The sequence below is a fragment of the Ranitomeya imitator genome, chromosome 2, assembly GCF_032444005.1.
Source record: "Ranitomeya imitator isolate aRanImi1 chromosome 2, aRanImi1.pri, whole genome shotgun sequence".
Lineage (NCBI taxonomy): Eukaryota > Metazoa > Chordata > Amphibia > Anura > Dendrobatidae > Ranitomeya > Ranitomeya imitator.
In genome coordinates this window covers 97,880,659-97,899,523 of record NC_091283.1, presented here as the reverse complement: position 1 = coordinate 97,899,523, position 18,865 = coordinate 97,880,659, and the positions used below count along the sequence as shown (strand labels likewise).

At 47.8% G+C, this 18,865-nt stretch overlaps 1 protein-coding gene across 5 annotated transcripts in view; it reads right to left on the bottom strand.

The window, feature by feature from the left end:
* Nucleotides 1-6,324, bottom strand: part of MTMR1 (myotubularin related protein 1) — an 81,012-nt gene extending 74,688 nt beyond the window's left edge. Inside the window, exon 1 of one of the 5 annotated variants that reach the window (XM_069747055.1) lies at nt 5,855-6,324. In XM_069747055.1, coding sequence (XP_069603156.1) covers nt 5,855-5,991 — 137 coding nt within the window. In that variant the 5' untranslated portion in view covers nt 5,992-6,324. The remainder of the gene's footprint in view (nt 1-5,854) is intronic. The other 4 variants (XM_069747057.1, XM_069747059.1, XM_069747058.1 and 1 more) reach the window with 4 other exon arrangements.
* Nucleotides 6,325-18,865: the final 12,541 nt, after the last annotated feature.

Here is an 18,865-nt window from a genome sequence, read left to right as displayed (position 1 = left end):
TTATGCCCGAGGAAGACGCCGGTCTGACGTATCAAATAATTGCATGAACAAGTTTCTTGTTTTTGTACAGTGCGCATTGTCAGAAAACTGCACATGAGCCTGACTAGCATGGACAGGACACCGGGTCCTGCAGTGATAATCTCCTGCTGATAAAATACTGATTGTATTGAAACTATAGAACACAGCCCAAGAAGGGATCTTTCACATTGCGTTCAGGCACCCGTTTCATGGATGCTTTGATTTTTTTTTTTTTTTATTTATTTTAATATGGGTCTGTCAAAAATTTGAAAATAAGAGGGAAATAGTTAAATGACGAGAATTAAAGTTCTCTCAAATCCAGGCTGTTACAGAGGGTAAACATCAGCCCCAGCTGGCATCGCTCCTGTGCCTACACCAATATGGGGCTGGGATAGACTCACTCATTGCTGGGGATTATTACTGCTCACGGAGCAGAGGGGGTTAATGCAGTAGATTTCTATAAACCTTATACAAAAAGCACACAGGAATGTAAGCAGAAAGCGTCAGCGTAAATACATCCCAGACTACAGATAGATCATCCTGATGGTCCAGATAGTATTTATAAGGGCTCGCAATCATCTGAGTTTATAAAATAGGTCCAATGTTGTCCTTGGAAAAGTCGGACGAGTCTCATGCTAGTACAATGCGATTTTTCCAACCCAGTACCCGTAGGATTTCTCTGTCATTTCAAGCTAATTTACTAACAAAATAATCTTAGATCCAGATATAGAAAGATAGATGTAATTGAGATATATAATCAGTACAGTGTGTGTATAGTTTACTGTCCATGCATTTAGCTAATGAAAGAAAAACTATGGCGTGGGGGTCCCCCTACTTTGTCTTAACCAGCTGAGGGAAAGTCGACAGCTGGGGGCGAATGTTTACAGCCTGGGAAGGGGGTAATAAACATGGAGCTTACCAGGCTATTAATATCAGCTCACAGCTGTCTACTGAGGCTTTACTGGTTATTAACAAGGGGCGACTTCCAAAAAGGTGACATAGGGAAGGGGTTAATAAACATGGAGCTTACCAGGCTATTAATATCAGCTCACAGCTGTCTACTTAGGCTTTACTGGTTATTAACAAGGGGCAACTTCCAAAAAAGTGACATAGGGAAGGGGGTAATAAACATGGAGCTTACCAGGCTATTAATATCAGCTCACAGCTGTCTACTTAGGCTTTACTGGTTATTAACAAGGGGCGACTCCCAAAAAAGTGACATAGGGTCCCCCTATAATCAATAACCAGCAAAGGCTAGGCAGACATCTGTTGGCAGTTATTAACAGGCTACAAAAGGGCCATGGATATTGGTCCCCTACCAGACTAAGAACATCAGCTCTCAGCCGCCCAAGTACTGGCGCATCCCTAAGATGCGCCAATTCTGGCGCTTAGCTCCCACACTTCCCATTTGCCTTAGTGCTGTGAAAAGTGGCATAATAGTATTGGGGTTGATGTCAGCTTTGTAATGTCAGCTGACATCAAGCCCAGGTGTGAGTAAAGGTGAAGCGTCTATAAGACTCCCCCATTACAAACCCCATAGTCAAATGTAAAATAAATACACACACAGAGTAAAGTACATAACTTTTACAATCCCACAAAGAACTCCAGCTCTACTACATCTGGATGGTTTGTTGAGCGCTGGCATGATGTGACAGCTCAGCAACCCCGCCGGAACAGACAACAGCGTGAGAACGTTGAAAAAATTCTTACGATGGTAGCTGTGAGGTCAGTAAGGTGACCGGGAATCATCTATACACTCCAGTGATCTTTCTCACATCAGCACTAGGCACTGCAGGAGCGTTTTCATGCTCCTGTCTGTCTGTACCAGCTGGGTTGCTGAGCTGTTGCATCATGCGCTGGCTCAACAAATCATCCGGATGTAGCAGAGCTGGAGTTCTTCGTGTGACAAATGGATTGTCGTTAGACAGGTGGGGAAAATGGTGGTTTATTATTTTTGATTTTACACTAATAAATGGGTAAAAGAGGGTAGGGAGTGTTTCATATAAAAGGAGTCTGTCTTTATTTCAATTAAAGTACTTTACCTTGTGTGTGTCTTTATTTTACATTTGTCTATGGGATTAGTAACGGGAGCATCTTATAGACGCCTCTCAATTACTAACCCCTGGGCTACACTCACACAAGGTGACATGCTGGCTATTCTTGAAACTTCTGCATGGAAAAGGTGGCATATTGTGCGAAAATCATCGCCAAAGAAAGAGGCCGAGCTCTGCGCGAAGATCACCACCATACAAAGGAGGCGAGCTCTGCACGAAGATCACCGCCATACAAAGGGGCCGAGCTCTGCACGAAGATCACCGCCATACAAAGGAGGCGAGCTCTGCACGAAGATCACCGCCATACAAAGGGGCCGAGCTCTGCGCGAAGATCACCGCCATACAAAGGGGCCGAGCTCTGCACGAAGATCACCGCCATACAAAGGAGGCGAGCTCTGCACGAAGATCACCGCCATACAAAGGGGCCGAGCTCTGCACGAAGATCACCGCCATACAAAGGAGGCGAGCTCTGCACGAAGATCACCGCCATACAAAGGAGGCGAGCTCTGCACGAAGATCACCGCCATACAAAGGGGCCGAGCTCTGCACGAAGATCACCGCCATACAAAGGAGCCGAGCTCTGCACGAAGATCACCGCCATACAAAGGGGCCGAGCTCTGCACGAAGATCACCGCCATACAAAGGGGCCGAGCTCTGCGCGAAGATCACCGCCATACAAAGGAGGCGAGCTCTGCGCGAAGATCACCGCCATACAAAGGGGCCGAGCTCTGCGCGAAGATCACCGCCATACAAAGGGGCCGAGCTCTGCACGAAGATCACCACCATACAAAGGGGCCGAGCTCTGCGCGAAGATCACCGCCATACAAAGGAGGCGAGCTCTGCACGAAGATCACCGCCATACAAAGGGGCCGAGCTCTGCACGAAGATCACCGCCATACAAAGGAGGCGAGCTCTGCACGAAGATCACCGCCATACAAAGGAGGCGAGCTCTGCACGAAGATCACCGCCATACAAAGGGGCCGAGCTCTGCACGAAGATCACCGCCATACAAAGGGGCCGAGCTCTGCACGAAGATCACCGCCATACAAAGGGGCCGAGCTCTGCACGAAGATCACCGCCATACAAAGGAGCCGAGCTCTGCACGAAGATCACCGCCATACAAAGGGGCCGAGCTCTGCACGAAGATCACCGCCATACAAAGGGGCCGAGCTCTGCACGAAGATCACCGCCATACAAAGGGGCCGAGCTCTGCACGAAGATCACCGCCATACAAAGGGGCCGAGCTCTGCACGAAGATCACCGCCATACAAAGGGGCCGAGCTCTGCACGAAGATCACCGCCATACAAAGGAGCCGAGCTCTGCACGAAGATCACCGCCATACAAAGGAGGCGAGCTCTGCGCGAAGATCACCGCCATACAAAGGGGCCGAGCTCTGCACGAAGATCACCGCCATACAAAGGAGGCGAGCTCTGCACGAAGATCACCGCCATACAAAGGGGCCGAGCTCTGCACGAAGATCACCGCCATACAAAGGGGCCGAGCTCTGCACGAAGATCACCGCCATACAAAGGGGCCGAGCTCTGCACGAAGATCACCGCCATACAAAGGAGGCGAGCTCTGCGCGAAGATCACCGCCATACAAAGGGGCCGAGCTCTGCACGAAGATCACCGCCATACAAAGGGGCCGAGCTCTGCACGAAGATCACCGCCATACAAAGGAGCCGAGCTCTGCACGAAGATCACCGCCATACAAAGGGGCCGAGCTCTGCACGAAGATCACCGCCATACAAAGGGGCCGAGCTCTGCACGAAGATCACCGCCATACAAAGGGGCCGAGCTCTGCGCGAAGATCACCGCCATACAAAGGGGCCGAGCTCTGCGCGAAGATCACCGCCATACAAAGGGGCCGAGCTCTGCACGAAGATCACCGCCATACAAAGGGGCCGAGCTCTGCACGAAGATCACCGCCATACAAAGGGGCCGAGCTCTGCACGAAGATCACCGCCATACAAAGGGGCCGAGCTCTGCACGAAGATCACCGCCATACAAAGGGGCCGAGCTCTGCACGAAGATCACCACCATACAAAGGGGCCGAGCTCTGCGCGAAGATCACCGCCATACAAAGGAGGCGAGCTCTGCACGAAGATCACCGCCATACAAAGGGGCCGAGCTCTGCACGAAGATCACCGCCATACAAAGGAGGCGAGCTCTGCACGAAGATCACCGCCATACAAAGGAGGCGAGCTCTGCACGAAGATCACCGCCATACAAAGGGGCCGAGCTCTGCACGAAGATTACCGCCATACAAAGGGGCCGAGCTCTGCACGAAGATCACCGCCATACAAAGGGGCCGAGCTCTGCACGAAGATCACCGCCATACAAAGGAGCCGAGCTCTGCACGAAGATCACCGCCATACAAAGGGGCCGAGCTCTGCACGAAGATCACCGCCATACAAAGGGGCCGAGCTCTGCACGAAGATCACCGCCATACAAAGGGGCCGAGCTCTGCACGAAGATCACCGCCATACAAAGGGGCCGAGCTCTGCACGAAGATCACCGCCATACAAAGGGGCCGAGCTCTGCACGAAGATCACCGCCATACAAAGGAGCCGAGCTCTGCACGAAGATCACCGCCATACAAAGGAGGCGAGCTCTGCGCGAAGATCACCGCCATACAAAGGGGCCGAGCTCTGCACGAAGATCACCGCCATACAAAGGAGGCGAGCTCTGCACGAAGATCACCGCCATACAAAGGGGCCGAGCTCTGCACGAAGATCACCGCCATACAAAGGGGCCGAGCTCTGCACGAAGATCACCGCCATACAAAGGGGCCGAGCTCTGCACGAAGATCACCGCCATACAAAGGAGGCGAGCTCTGCGCGAAGATCACCGCCATACAAAGGGGCCGAGCTCTGCACGAAGATCACCGCCATACAAAGGGGCCGAGCTCTGCACGAAGATCACCGCCATACAAAGGAGCCGAGCTCTGCACGAAGATCACCGCCATACAAAGGGGCCGAGCTCTGCACGAAGATCACCGCCATACAAAGGGGCCGAGCTCTGCACGAAGATCACCGCCATACAAAGGGGCCGAGCTCTGCACGAAGATCACCGCCATACAAAGGAGGCGAGCTCTGCACGAAGATCACCGCCATACAAAGGAGGCGAGCTCTGCACGAAGATCACCGCCATACAAAGGGGCCGAGCTCTGCACGAAGATCACCGCCATACAAAGGAGGCGAGCTCTGCACAGACCTGCAGGTGAAAATCACAGTCAGCTCACACACTAGTCTATTCTGGACCAGGCCTTGCAGCCGACATATTTCGCATTCCGCTCTGCCGGTGGGCCACACATGACAGCTAGTCTCATTGCCTACGTTTCTGCCAGGGTTCAGTGCGCTTCCCTCGCTCTCTGTAATGCCCACGGACCCCAGTGCACTTGGATGACATTGATGATACTCTCATGGGCGCTCAGCCTAACAATGCGGCTGGGAAATGTCACCACATCTTCTGCCATCAGTGACAGCGGAAAGCCAGAGCACATATCATTATTATTATTTATATAGCACCATATAGAAGCATCCTGCAAGAAAAGCTGCATGTGCGATGATAAGGGCGCATTCACACCTCAGCTCTGGGATTACCGCATATTCTGTGTTCACACCTGGATTAGCTCAGATTTAGATCATTCTGAATTCAGAAGCATAAAAAAAAATGCAAAAACTAGAACAAATATGGATGAAAATCAGAAAGAAGCCGCGAGCAGAGCAGCGGTGAGTGTGAATGAGCCCTGACAGCCCATGACGCGCGGCGCAGGTACCTGTCCAGGGTCTCCACGCTGGCCTGCCGGGAGCCGGGCAGTGACGGCGGGGCTGCAGGTCGCGGAGGTTTCCTAGCAGCAGATGGTCCAGCGGTGCCGCCTCCCCCCGCGCTCTCCAGCCCCGGCACTTTATCCATGGCTCTTCCCTTCCCTCTCCGCCTCCTCCCCGGATGCTCGGGATGCAGATGAGCCGCTTATCGCTCAGGAAGAGCCGGATTGGAGGCCTGGTTTCCTGCCGGCTTCCTGCTGTGATGGAGGGGCCGAGGCACTGACGTCCCCGCTGTCACCCAGCAGTGCCCAGCATGCACCGCGGCAACCCACAATGCACCGCGGCAGTCCTCAGGCCTCTGTGTGTGCCGAAACCCATGATGCACCGGAGCACGGAGAGTGTACGGACGGTCACCGAGTGCTGCCCCAGTCACACACCCGTCTTGGGAGGGTGGGCTCCATTACTATAGGCTATACATGGCAATATGCGAACGGATGTCACCACACTACAATAACCCCATTTCTCACAGCTGGCTAGTGGGAAGCCTTTGTTGCCCAAAGCAGCCAATCAGCTCCCAGTTCTCATTTCTTGCACTGCTATGGAAAATTGAAACCTGCACTCTAATTGGTTGCTGTGGACAACATAGAACTCTGCTATAAATGAGGCCTATAGTGTATTAAGCACCATTTATAGGGGTCCTCCTGGGATGCGAGCGTGCTGTGGAGACGAATGTCGCTTTATAAGGCTACTTTCGCACTAGCGTCGTACGACGCACGTCGCAATGCGTCGCTTTGCAGAAAAAACGCATCCTGCAAAGTTGTGCGCAGGATGCGTTTTTTCTCCATAGACTTACATTAGCGACGCATTGCCACACGTCGCATCCGTCGCGTGACAGATGCATCCTATTTTGGCAGACCGTCGGCACAAAAAAACGTTCCATGTAACTTTTTTTGTGCGTCGTGTCCGCCATTTTCGACCACGCATGCGCGGCAGAAGCTCCACCCCCTCCTCCCGCAACTCACAATGGGGCAGCGGATGCGTTGTGATTTTATTTCACAGTATGCATCGGTACGTCGGCCTGACGCACTGCGACGGGCCGACGCTAGTGTGAAAGTAGCCTAAGTGAGTGAAAAGTGATAACGTGGCCTCCGTCACATAATCCAAACTGCATCTTGCCCTAGTCAGGATGGCTGCAGTCTGAAGAAACTCCCGCTCCCGAGACCTGTGTCTCACCTGTCAGAAACTCCCGCTCCTAAGACCTGTGTCTCAACTGTCAGAGGCGCTGTACTGGAAGCCCTGATACAGGTGAGCTGCCGGAGCAGGAACGGGAGACAACATAATAATCCTGGCTGACTGCACACACATGATGTTTTCTCTTGCCTCATTCCTCTGTACTGTCAGCCAAGAAAAGAGTCATTTCTCCTGTCACACATGGAATTACATGACGGGGACTATTTTATTGCATTTCTGGAAAACTCCTTTAATTGGGTCTTAGTCTCTCATCACAGCTTTCCGCCTGAAATAGTCCCTTCATAGTCTAACTCTCTCCCATCATCAGACAGATACATGCTCCTCTCCAATCCACTGCTACACCACGGCCATTACTTGCTCTTGAATTGCCATTGTAAGCATCAGGACCACACAATGACCACCTCACAGTGCCTCTGGCGTTAGAGAAGGAGCTGCCAGGGTCTTCACTCTCTAGATGCCACTGTGACTACAGTGCCTTGCGAAAGTATTTGGCCCCCTGGAACTTTTCAACCTTTTCCCACATATCATGCTTCAAACATAAAGATACCAAATGTACATTTTTGGTGAAGAATCAACAACAAGTGGAACACAATTGTGAAGTTGAACAAAATTTATTGGTTATTTTAAATTTTTGTGGAGATTCAAAAACTGAAAAGTGGGGCGTGCAATATTATTTCTCCCCCTTAACTTAAAGGGAACCTGTCACCCCCAAAATCGATGGTGAGGTAAGCTCACCATCATCAGGGGCTTATCTACAGCATTCTGTAACGCTGTATATAAGCCCCCGATGTTACCTGAAAGAGGAGAAAAAGAGGTTAGATTATACTCACCCAGGGGCGGTCCCGCTGCGGTCTGGTCAAATGGGTGTCTCAGGTCCGCTCCGGCACCTACTATCTTCATTCCATGACGTCCTCTTCTGGTCTTCACGCCGCTGCTCCGGCGCAGGCGTACTTTGCCCTGTTGAGGGCAGAGCAAAGTACTGCAGTGCGCAGGCGCCGGGCCTCTCTGACCTTTCCGGCGCCTGCGCACTGCAGTACTTTGATGTGCCCTCAACAGGGCAGACAAAGTACACCTGCGCCAGAGCCGCGGCGTGAAGACCAGAAGAGTACACCATGGAATGAAGATGGAAGGCGCTGTTCCGGACCTGAGACACCCATCAGAGCAGAAGCGCCCCTGGGTGAGTATAATCTAACCTCTTTTTCTCCTCTTTCAGGTAACATCGGCGGCTTATCTATAGCATTACAGAATGCTGTAGATAAGCGCCTGATGACGGTGAGCTTACCTCACCATCGATTTTGGGGGTGACAGGTTCCCTTTAATACTTTGTTGCGATTACAGCTGCATGTCGCTTGGGTTATGTCTCGATCAGTTTTGTACATCGAGAGACTGAAATTCTTGCCCATTTTTCCTTGGCAAACAGCTCGAGCTCAGTGATGTTTGATGGAGATCGTTTGTGAGCAGCAGTTTTCAGCTCTTTCCACAGATTCTCGATTTGATTGAGGTCTGGACTTTGACTTGGCCATTCTAACACTGGGATACGTTTAATTGTGAACCATTCCATTGTAGATTTTGCTTTATGTTTGGGATCATTGTCTTGTTGGAAGACAAATCTCTGTCCCAGTCTCAGGTCTTTTGCAGATGCCAAAAGGTTTTCTTCAAGAATGGTCCTGTATTTCGCTCCATCCATCTTCCCATCAATTTTAACCATCTTCCCTGTCCCTGCTGAAGAAAAGCATGCCCAAACCATGATGCTGCCACCACCATGTTTGACAGTGGGGATGGTGTGTTCAGGGTGATGAGCTGTGTTGCATTTATGCCAAACATATCGTTTAGTATTGTTGCCAAAAAGTTTGATTTTGGTTTCATCTGACCAGAGCATCTTCTTCCACATGTTTGGTGTCTCCCAGGTGGCTTGTGGCATACTTTAAACAACACTTTTTATGGATATCTTCGAGAAATGGCTTTCTCCTTGCCACTCTTCCATAAAGGCCAGATTTGTGCAGTGTACGACTGATTGTTGTCCTATGGACAGACTGTCCCACCTCAGCTATAGATCTCTGCAGTTTATCCAGAGTGATCATGGGCCTCTTGGCTGCATCTCTGATCAATCTTCTCCTTGTTCGAGATGAAAGTTTAGAGGGACGGCCGGGTCTTGGTAGATTTGCAGTGGTATGAAACTCCTTCCATTTCAATATGATCGCTTGTACAGTGCTCCTTGGGATGTTTAAAGTTTTGGAAATCACTTTGTATCCAAATCTGGCTTTAACTTCTCCACAACAGTATCACGGACCTGCCTGTTGTGTTCCTTGGTCTTCATGATGCTCTCTGTGCTTCAAACAGAACCCTGAGACTATTACAGAGCAGGTGCATTTATACAGAGACTTGATTACACACAGGAGGATTATATTTATCATCATTAGGCATTTAGAACAACATTGGATCATTCAGAGATCCACAGTGAACTTCTGGAGTGAGTTTGCTGCACTGAAAGTAAAGGGGGTGAACAATATTGCACACCCCACTTTTCAGTTTTTGAATTTCCGCAAAAATTTAAAATAACCAATACATTTCGTTCAACTTCACAATTGTGTTCAACTTGTTGATTCTTCACAAAAAATTTACCGTACATTTGGTATCTTTATGTTTGCAGCATGATATGTGAGAAAAGGTTGAAAAGTTCCAGGGGGCCGAATACTTTCGCAAGACACTGTATTTCCCAATCTAGAATAAAACATTTTATATTCACCTCCGATGCGGTGTATCTTGTGAGGTTATGTCACGCGAGCCCTGTAGCCAATGGCCCCAAGAGGCGGCATCATTCTGACGAAACAATACCTGCTGCTGCTGACTTTCTTGAGATGTCAGATACATATCCAAAGAAAGTAAATACAGTAGCCTACGTAGTGGCCGATTGGCTGTAGCACTTGCGAGACATTACATCATGCAAGCCCCAGCATGACTCAAATGGCACCGGAACCGGAGTTTTTTTTTTTTTATTCTACCAGGGTTGTCCAAGTAGTGAGCAAGGCCTTTAAGATACTTGTTTGAGGTTCTTCAAGCTTCTATGTAGTTTTGTGTAATATACATATACTAGCTATAGAACCTGTTCTACGCCCGGGTGGCGAGCATTTATATTGGTATATGGTCTCCATCCTGGTATGTGCTGCTTCCATCCTGCGCCCTAATCTTGTCATGTGCTGCTACATCTTGTGCCCCCATCCTCTCATATGCTGATCCCATCCTGCGCCCCTTCCTGTCATGTGCAGCCCCCATTCTGTTTTGTACACCTCCATCTTGTCATGTGCTACTCTCTTCCTGTGCCCTCATCCTGTCATGTGCTCCCATCCTGCGCCCCAATCCTGTCATGTGGTGCTCTCATCCTGCGCCCCCATCCTGTGCCCCCATTGTTATGTGCTTCTCCCATCCTGTGCCCCAGTCCTGTCATGTGCTGCTCCCATCCTGCGCCCCAATCCTGTCATGTGGTGCTCTCATCCTGCGCCCCCATTGTTATGTGCTTCTCCCATCCTGTGCCCCAGTCCTGTCATGTGCTGCTCCCATCCTGCGCCCCATCCTGTCATGTGCTGCTCCCATCCTGCGCCCCATCCTGTCATGTGCTGCTCCCATCCTGCATCCCCATCTTGACTTGTGCTGCTCCCATCCATATGCTGCTCCATAAAGGTTGATGGTCCCCATAAGATGCTCCATAGCCCTGTATGCTGCTGCAATTTAAAAAAAAAAAAAAAAAAAAATGACATACTCACCTCTCGTCGTTGGGCGCCGGAGCAGGCGGGGACGCTATGGGGGTCAGGTGCCGGAGTCGCTGCTGGCTCAGGCAATATTCACCTGTCCCCGTTCCACCGCCACACGCCGCTGTCTTCTGGCTCCTCTGGCTGTGACTGTTCAGAGGACGTGCACTAAACACGTCATCGCACCCTCTGACCTGAATGTCACAGCCAGAGGACACGGAAGACAGAGCCTGGCGGTGGAACGGGGACAGGTGACTATCGCATGGCTCACCCTCTTGGCACATCCCTGCTTCTCCGTCGGAGATCAGTATGCGTTCAGTGCTTACACATACCGCGATCTCCTGGGCCACAATTCTCATCCCCGGATGCGTCACTCTGTGGGGTCCAGACTGCGCAGGCGCTTGCGCAGTCTACAAAGGCTTCTGACAGAGTGACGCTCCCAGCGTTATAGTATAGGTATATCTTTACAGTTGCATCACAGCTCTGGGGTCAAATCCCACCAAGGCCGACATCTACAAGGAGTTTGTATGTTCTCCTCGTGTTGCGCGAGTTTCCTCCAGGTTCTCTGGTTTCCTCGCACACCAAAGCCATACTGATAGGGAACTCCTATTGTAACCATGAATAGGGACAGTGATGATAATGTCTGTAAAGGGCTACGAAAGTAAAGCAAATGAATAGTAAAATAAAGAAATCCGCAATCAGCTCACTTACTATATACATATTTATTTCAGGTTACGATTGTAAATCAAACTAAGCCATACACACGGTTTAAGTAAAAAGTTCTAGGCAGATATTACAACAATTACAAAAAATGTTTAGTTTATTTCAGCTGTTAAGAAATATTCTGTACAAGCCACACATGCCGGAACGCCACATACAAGAAATCAGACGACGTCAGAAGGACGAATGCGTCACCTTACAGCGAGGACTTTCACAAGGGTATAGAATTGCTCATACACATTTCTTTACATAGAATTATTGGAAATGCCCCATGTAGCCCTCAGCGACCTGTTGTGGTGTGGGAATCTTGAATTTGATGGAAGTAATCATTAAATCGCTTCCTAACCAATAGTGAAAAGTGGATTCTCAAAGGGATATTCATCCGCATTTGTAAACTTTATACCTGTTATGAATCCTGCAAACTTACTTCCGAAAGGGCCTTTGACTGAAAATTGATAAGTGGATATAGAGTACTGTGCAAATACTCTCCTGCTACTCTAATTACACCCTGTACAAGATTATCACAATGTGACTACAGGAAAATCAAAGTCTCCATTCTTCCGCAGGTTGAGTATATAGACACCGTAAACTCTGTACTGTATTGTGGACACTAGTTACTGCAAAGACTGAGTGCCGCAGCATGGGAGCAGGATTACCGCCTGAAACCTGGCAGCATCCGCTCTTCTTATTTTCATCGGATGGCCTGGCACACATCGCACTGCAACAAGGATGATGGAGAAGAAGAGTCAGATGCTGGCAGGGAGATGGCAGTCCTCTAGAACTCCACGGTGACTTTGGTTTTGGTGATCTATAGTGGTCCAAGGGTTATTCTGGCATCAGAATATTGGCAGCCTATGCATCAATGTGTGTCAGACACTCAGCACCCCTTTTGATCAGAAGTTTGAAAGGGCAGTGGAGAATAACGTGGACCCAAGGATAAGCCAACAATATTCCGATCCCAGAGAACCCTATGAAGGCTGGAGAACAAAGTTGATACACTGTGTATAAAGCCTGGTTTTATTAAAATGTATCCGGTTTTCAGTATACACTACGTCTGTAGATGAACAATTGTGGCATCACGGTCATTGTGAACTTCAGAGATGTAAACTACCAAAATGTGACTACAGGCAAACCTTGAAAATACACTTATAGCCCAAGTAAAAGTATTTTCCATGATGAATAAAAAACCATCATAACTAAAGGATCCTCCACTGCTCCAGCGCCACCCCTTGCTGCACTACAGTGATGGTGTCACATCATTACGTGACCACTGCAGCCAATCATTGGCCTTAGTCGCACCAGTGAGGTCAGTACTTGGCTCTGGCGGTCACATATGTGGACAGCACATCATCACTACAGTATTGGAAACAAAGACCAACAAGAAACACTGGATTTGCTGCGCTGGAGAGGCGGAAGATTCAACAGGCAAGTAATGCTAATATTACCATTGTATAAACAAATATCACCAGGACCATTTACAGGTTTCATTTTTTGCCACAATTCCCAGTATAAAAACAAAAAAAAAATCATTTTTACGTTTTTTATGACTGATTAAACATATTTGTCAAATTGTCATATGAATAAGCGGTGTCATATTCCTATTAAGCTGTAATGTCAGTACGATCAATTGCGTATTCAAAATTGGTCCTTGGATGTACAATCGTAATCATGTGATCGTCACGTTATGCTCATAATGATAACAGGTTTTAAAGGGAATCTGTCAGTATGACCTCACACGCCAAACTATTTATATGAGCCTGTAGCTCTTTCAAAGACAAGTCCAGAAATACCTTTACATGGCCAGTCCGTTCCTCCAGTACTGAGAAATCAGCTGGTGAATTTTCTATGTAAATGGATATAGTAGATTGGAATACTCCGTCACTCCAGCTCTATCCTGCCTACATCCCGCCTCTCCTCCTGCTTGACCAAAGGCTCCTTTGCCTGATATCACACAGCACAGAGGCTGTCAGTCAAGCAGAAGGAGGCGGAGCTGGAATAGAGCTGGGGTGACGGAGGCTTCAGATCTACCGTAGTCCTTCAGCCTCATTTGCATATCAATTCAAACACTGATTTCTGCACAACAGAGAACCGGACTTGTCTTTAAGAGAGCTACATATGTGTATAAATAGTTTGTGGTGTTAAATTCTACTGACCGGTCCTCTTTTAGAACTGTTCATTAGTAGTTTAAAAGTTAATCACTTACCAAAACTTTATTATTAATAGTTAAAAAAAAAAAGGCCTTTGTTGTCCATAAAATAAAACTCTACGAAATTTACCAATTTATATAAGGCAATGTACATTAAATATATCATTTTTTTTTTCAACTTTTCCGGTACATCTAGGAAAAGAAAATAATAATGAAGCAACTTTGCTTTGATTTAGTTAATTTCCAATTCAAGGTTTTGAGTAAGAACTACTGCAAAGTTTCTTCATTTTTAATATTAGATATACTGGGATAGTATAAAGTGGTAAAAATGGTGTACACCGCCTTTAGGGGTCCCTGGGGGCATCACTTTTACCAAACCACCTATACGCTTTCTAAAGTAAGCGTTTAGCCCAAAAATTAAGCACCACCATTGTTTAGAAGAAGAAAAAAAAAAACAATTGTAATCCAAGATTTTCTTAAAAGGCACAGTGACCTTTAAATGTAATTTCTAAAAAATAAATATGCCAAGCAGAATAGGATTACATTAGCAGTGTGACCACTACATCTAAGGAGACATGGACCCAATGAAAACATTAACACGTCTGTGCAAAACAAAATCTACATACAGAAGCTTCTCTTCAGTTTGGAAAGTATTTTTTTAATGCACTTAAGGTCTTAAACCTCACTTCATTGATACAATTTTTCCTTTACCAATATACTACCTTATATACAAAAGTCTTTATTAAGATTTTACATAATTTCATACTAAATGTTTAATAACCTTTTTATATCAATCTAAAAACTTTACAATAATTTACACCCTATCGCAGAAGAGACGTTCCCTTCAAATACTGTAGTTTGTAAAAGGCAGCTAGATCATAAAGCTGGGACTGGTCTATTAAAGGAGACCAGAGAAAATGTCCCCGGCTGCCTTTATGGAAGCATGTGGTGATGCAACCATCGGCTTCTCGCACTCTGGGACCCTTTCATATCCAATTTATACAGAAACCAAAAAAGGAATCCTAAGGCCGGGATCACGTGTTTGTGGCACACATCAGTGGCTCTCGTGTCTCCTGTCTGAAGCCCTGAAAAGCAGGATTCCGGTTGTTCCGTTGAAGGGGTCACTGATGCATCAATCAGATGGAGACGTTTTGTGCAGTCTGACCTCATTTTCGGTAATAGTTACCTTTTCCAAGTGGGAATAAAATCACAGTCGAACACTGTTTTGGTGCCATTATGAAAAGGCATATTGACAGAGGAGCCAGAAGACTGCAGCGTCTGATTTCTCCGCACATCACCTTCATATTAAACAGTGCAGGGGTTAATCTGCTCAGTGAGAGCTGCTGGAAGCTTCCCTGCATCAGGGTATGTGTACACGTTGCGGATTCCATTGCGGATTCTGCAAAATTCGCAGGTAAAACGCCCCGGAATTTTACCTGCAGATTTCACCGCGGATTTAGTGCAGTTTTTGTGCAGATTTCGCCAGCGGATTCCTATTAAGTAAATAGGTGTAAAACGCTGCGGAATCCGCACAAAGAATTGACATGCTGCGGAAAATAAACCGCAGCATTTCCGCAGGGAATGTTCCGCAGCATGTGCACTGCGGATTTGGTTTTCCATACGTTTATATGGTACTGTACACCGCATGGAAAACTGCTACGTGTCCGCAGGGCCGTATCCGCAGGCAAATCTGCAACGTGTGTACATAGCCTTAAGGCTCAGCTGTGCGCGGTTAGCCACTCCCAACTCCTTCATAATCTGGGTCCTGGCTAGCACCCATTGTCAGAGTTAGCTTATGCTACATGGCTGGAGGTTGTTGGTGGTTAGTGGAGAAGGTGTTTGGTGGATTTATCTGTGACTGTTGCTAGGTTTTGGTGTGTGATAATTCCCCTTCTCCTATGGTTTAACCCCATTCTCCACTCCCTGATGCATGCCTTTGTTTGTGTGAGTATATCTGTATGATTGGTATTTTTCATTATCCCTGTTAGTGTTACCTTGTTAGTCTGGTTGGTGTATTACGGTACACTACTACTCCCCTTTTCCCAGGGAGGGAGAAGGGTACAGACTGAGGGCGGATTCAGGAGCTACGGCAAGTTACGTAGCCCTGGAGTCTCCACCAGAAGTAATCCGGGAACAGCGTTAGGGACAGGGAAGGAGCCCCTGGTCCCGGGACACTTGACAACAGAGTCTTGACACATATGTTAGGCTAGGTTCATATTGCGTTAGAGCAATCCGTTTAGCGCCTAGCGCTAGCGGATTGCGCTAACGCAATGTTGTTTTATGGGGTCGCGTTAAACGTCCCCACTCTCGCAGATCTCCGATCTGCGAGAGCGGGGAACGTACCTCGGGCGCGCCGCGGACGCTGCAAGCAGCGTCCGCGGTGCGCCACAAAACACCGGCACATCGCTAGCGCGTGCCGAAAATGGCACGCGCTAGTGATGCGCGTCACCATTGCTGTTAATTTCGCCATGCAACGCTGTCCGTTAGCGCGGTCACATTAACGCAGTATGAATCTAGCCTTACTGAAAATGAGGTCAAACAGAGCACAAAGTGACTGCATCTGATTCATTAAAGTCAATGACCGGTTCAAAGGATCCACTGGAATCCAGTTTTTCAAGGGTTGAGAAGAAGAAAGCCACAATGGAGCCATTGATCTGTGACAAAAGCATGATGTGAACATAGTCTAAGACATACAGGAAGGACAGTGAGGACCCGTAGACAGCTATGTATGAAGTATTAAGGTTACAACTCGCATGTCTGTTGGACAAGAAAAGCAACCAGTGACGAGCTGGAACGTACAAGCTTGTCATGCTTTAGATGCGCTATGGCCCTGCTCCACCCCTATTTGGTGTGAAAATCACAACAGTCTCAAAATTTTTGTCCAACTCCACATTGCGCAAAAGTTTTGAGACTTTTGTAAGAAATTTATGATACAATTCTGAGTTCAGTGAAAAATTCCACATTACCCTCTTCACCCACACACAATCCGCTCAACTAAGCATGTGTAATCTCGGCGGGGATAGAGGAGTCAGCTGCCGGCAGCCACTTCTAGCAATGGCTTAGATTGGGCATGTTCAATCCAACATGCCCGACCCTTTTCTCCTCATTAAATAAACCCTCATCTAATGTGTAGCCACCCTGACAGTGCTCAGCTAAGGTGACAGTACACATATGTACACACTGTTCAGAAAGAAGTATACAGCCATGCTGTGCACAAGATTATCTGACCCCCCTACTAATGCAATAGGTAAAACTGGTCTAGACGATGCCACTACAATAGTATGAAAGGTGTTGTCCAAGCTCACGATATTGCGGACCCAGCATCAATATCAGTTCGGAGGGGGGAACAACGCTCAGAACCGACCCGATCAGCTGGATGTAAATAGTGAGAGGAAACGGCAGAGCTCCTCTCACTGTATAGTGGCCATTGCCGAGAGTAGCCGCTCAGATTTTACTCAACTGCCAGAGCCGATCGTTGGGGGAAGCCGGGTGTCGGACTTAAAGGGAACCTGTCACCCCGAAAATCGCGGGTGAGGTAAGCCCACCGGCATCAGTGGCTTATCTACAGCATTCTGTAATGCTGTAGATAAGCCCCCGATGTAACCTGAAAGAGGAGAAAAAGACGTTATATTATACTCACCCAGGGGCGGTCCTGCTGCTGGTCAGGTCAGATGGGCGTCTCTGGTCCGCTGTGGTGCCTCCCATCTTCATTCCAAGACGTCCTCTTCTGATCTTCAGCCACGGCTCCGGCGCAGGGGTACTTTGTTTGCCCTGTTGAGGGCAGAACAAAGTACTGCAGTGCGCAGGCGCCGGAAAGGTCAGAGAGGCCCGGCGCCTGCGCACTGCAGTACTTTGCTCTGCCCTCAACAGGGCAAACAAAGTACCCCTGCGCCGGAGCCGTGGCTGAAGATCAGAAGAGGACGTCTTGGAATGAAGATGGGAGGCGCCGCAGGGACCAGAGACGCCCATCTGACCGGACCAGCAGCGGGACCGCCCCTGGGTGAGTATAATCTAACGTCTTTTTTTCCTCTTTCAGGTAACATCGGGGGCTTATCTACAGCATTACAGAATGCTGTAGATAAACCCCTGATGCCGGTGGGCTTACCTCACCCGCGATTTTCGGGGTGACAGGTTCCCTTTAACGACGGGTCATCAATATCATAAGCCCAGACATCCGCTTTAATGGCGTTTCTCAATACACTGAGCATTAATCTATGCACATGTCTGTCTATTAAAGACAAGGAGGGCACAAAATAGGGCGAAGTGTAAAGAAGCCATCCTCAGAAAAAACACCCCACAATGCATAGCACACTCATTTACAACTATATTACCAAACTCTATTTTTTCATAGACCTAAAAAGAGAAGAGTGGTAAACTATACAGACCTTGAAAATGTCAGCAATGTGTTAGATAAGGCTGTCATACATATTAATATTTAAAAGGTAAGCTGTCAGCAGGTTGGTTTTGCTATGTAATCTGACAGCAGTGTGAGGTGGGGACAGAGACCCTGATTCCAGTGATGCATCACTTAGTCAATCAGTGATGTGGTTGGATCAGGAGACACAAGACACCAAGCCCTACTAATAAAACACAGATTTTATTGAAACCGGAAAACACAGTCTAGTAAGTGATACATCACTGGAATCGGGGTCTCTGCCCCTATATCAAATTCTTCTAATACGTAACAAAAACCTGCTGACATTACTTTTAATTAAATTTGAAGAAAAAAAATCATGACCTTTACTGCAAGTGTTTCAATTACCAAGCACAGAGGTGAAATTCAATCTAACATTAAGAAAACTTGAGAGGTTATCGACAACTTTCAGCCAAGACCTGAAACAAGTTAAAAGAAAATTGTGATTTGTGAAGAACAGTAAAATACCGAGCAACATCCCATAAAGCTGTACAGTACACAAGGCGGCCTGTGTGGCCAGCACAAGGAAGATACCACCCTGGGGCCCTCCGTACAGTAAGACAAAAGGATAAAAACAATGACAAACCTGGAAACATAGTCGCTCCCTTTACTCTGGTCACTAGATATTCACAAGTCCAATGTGATACGGCTACCAGCCGGGGGCTTTTCCTACATACATTATTTAACAGGATCTACCTACCAGTGCAACATATAAAAAAGATCTTTTTTTTTTTTAAAGATCTTA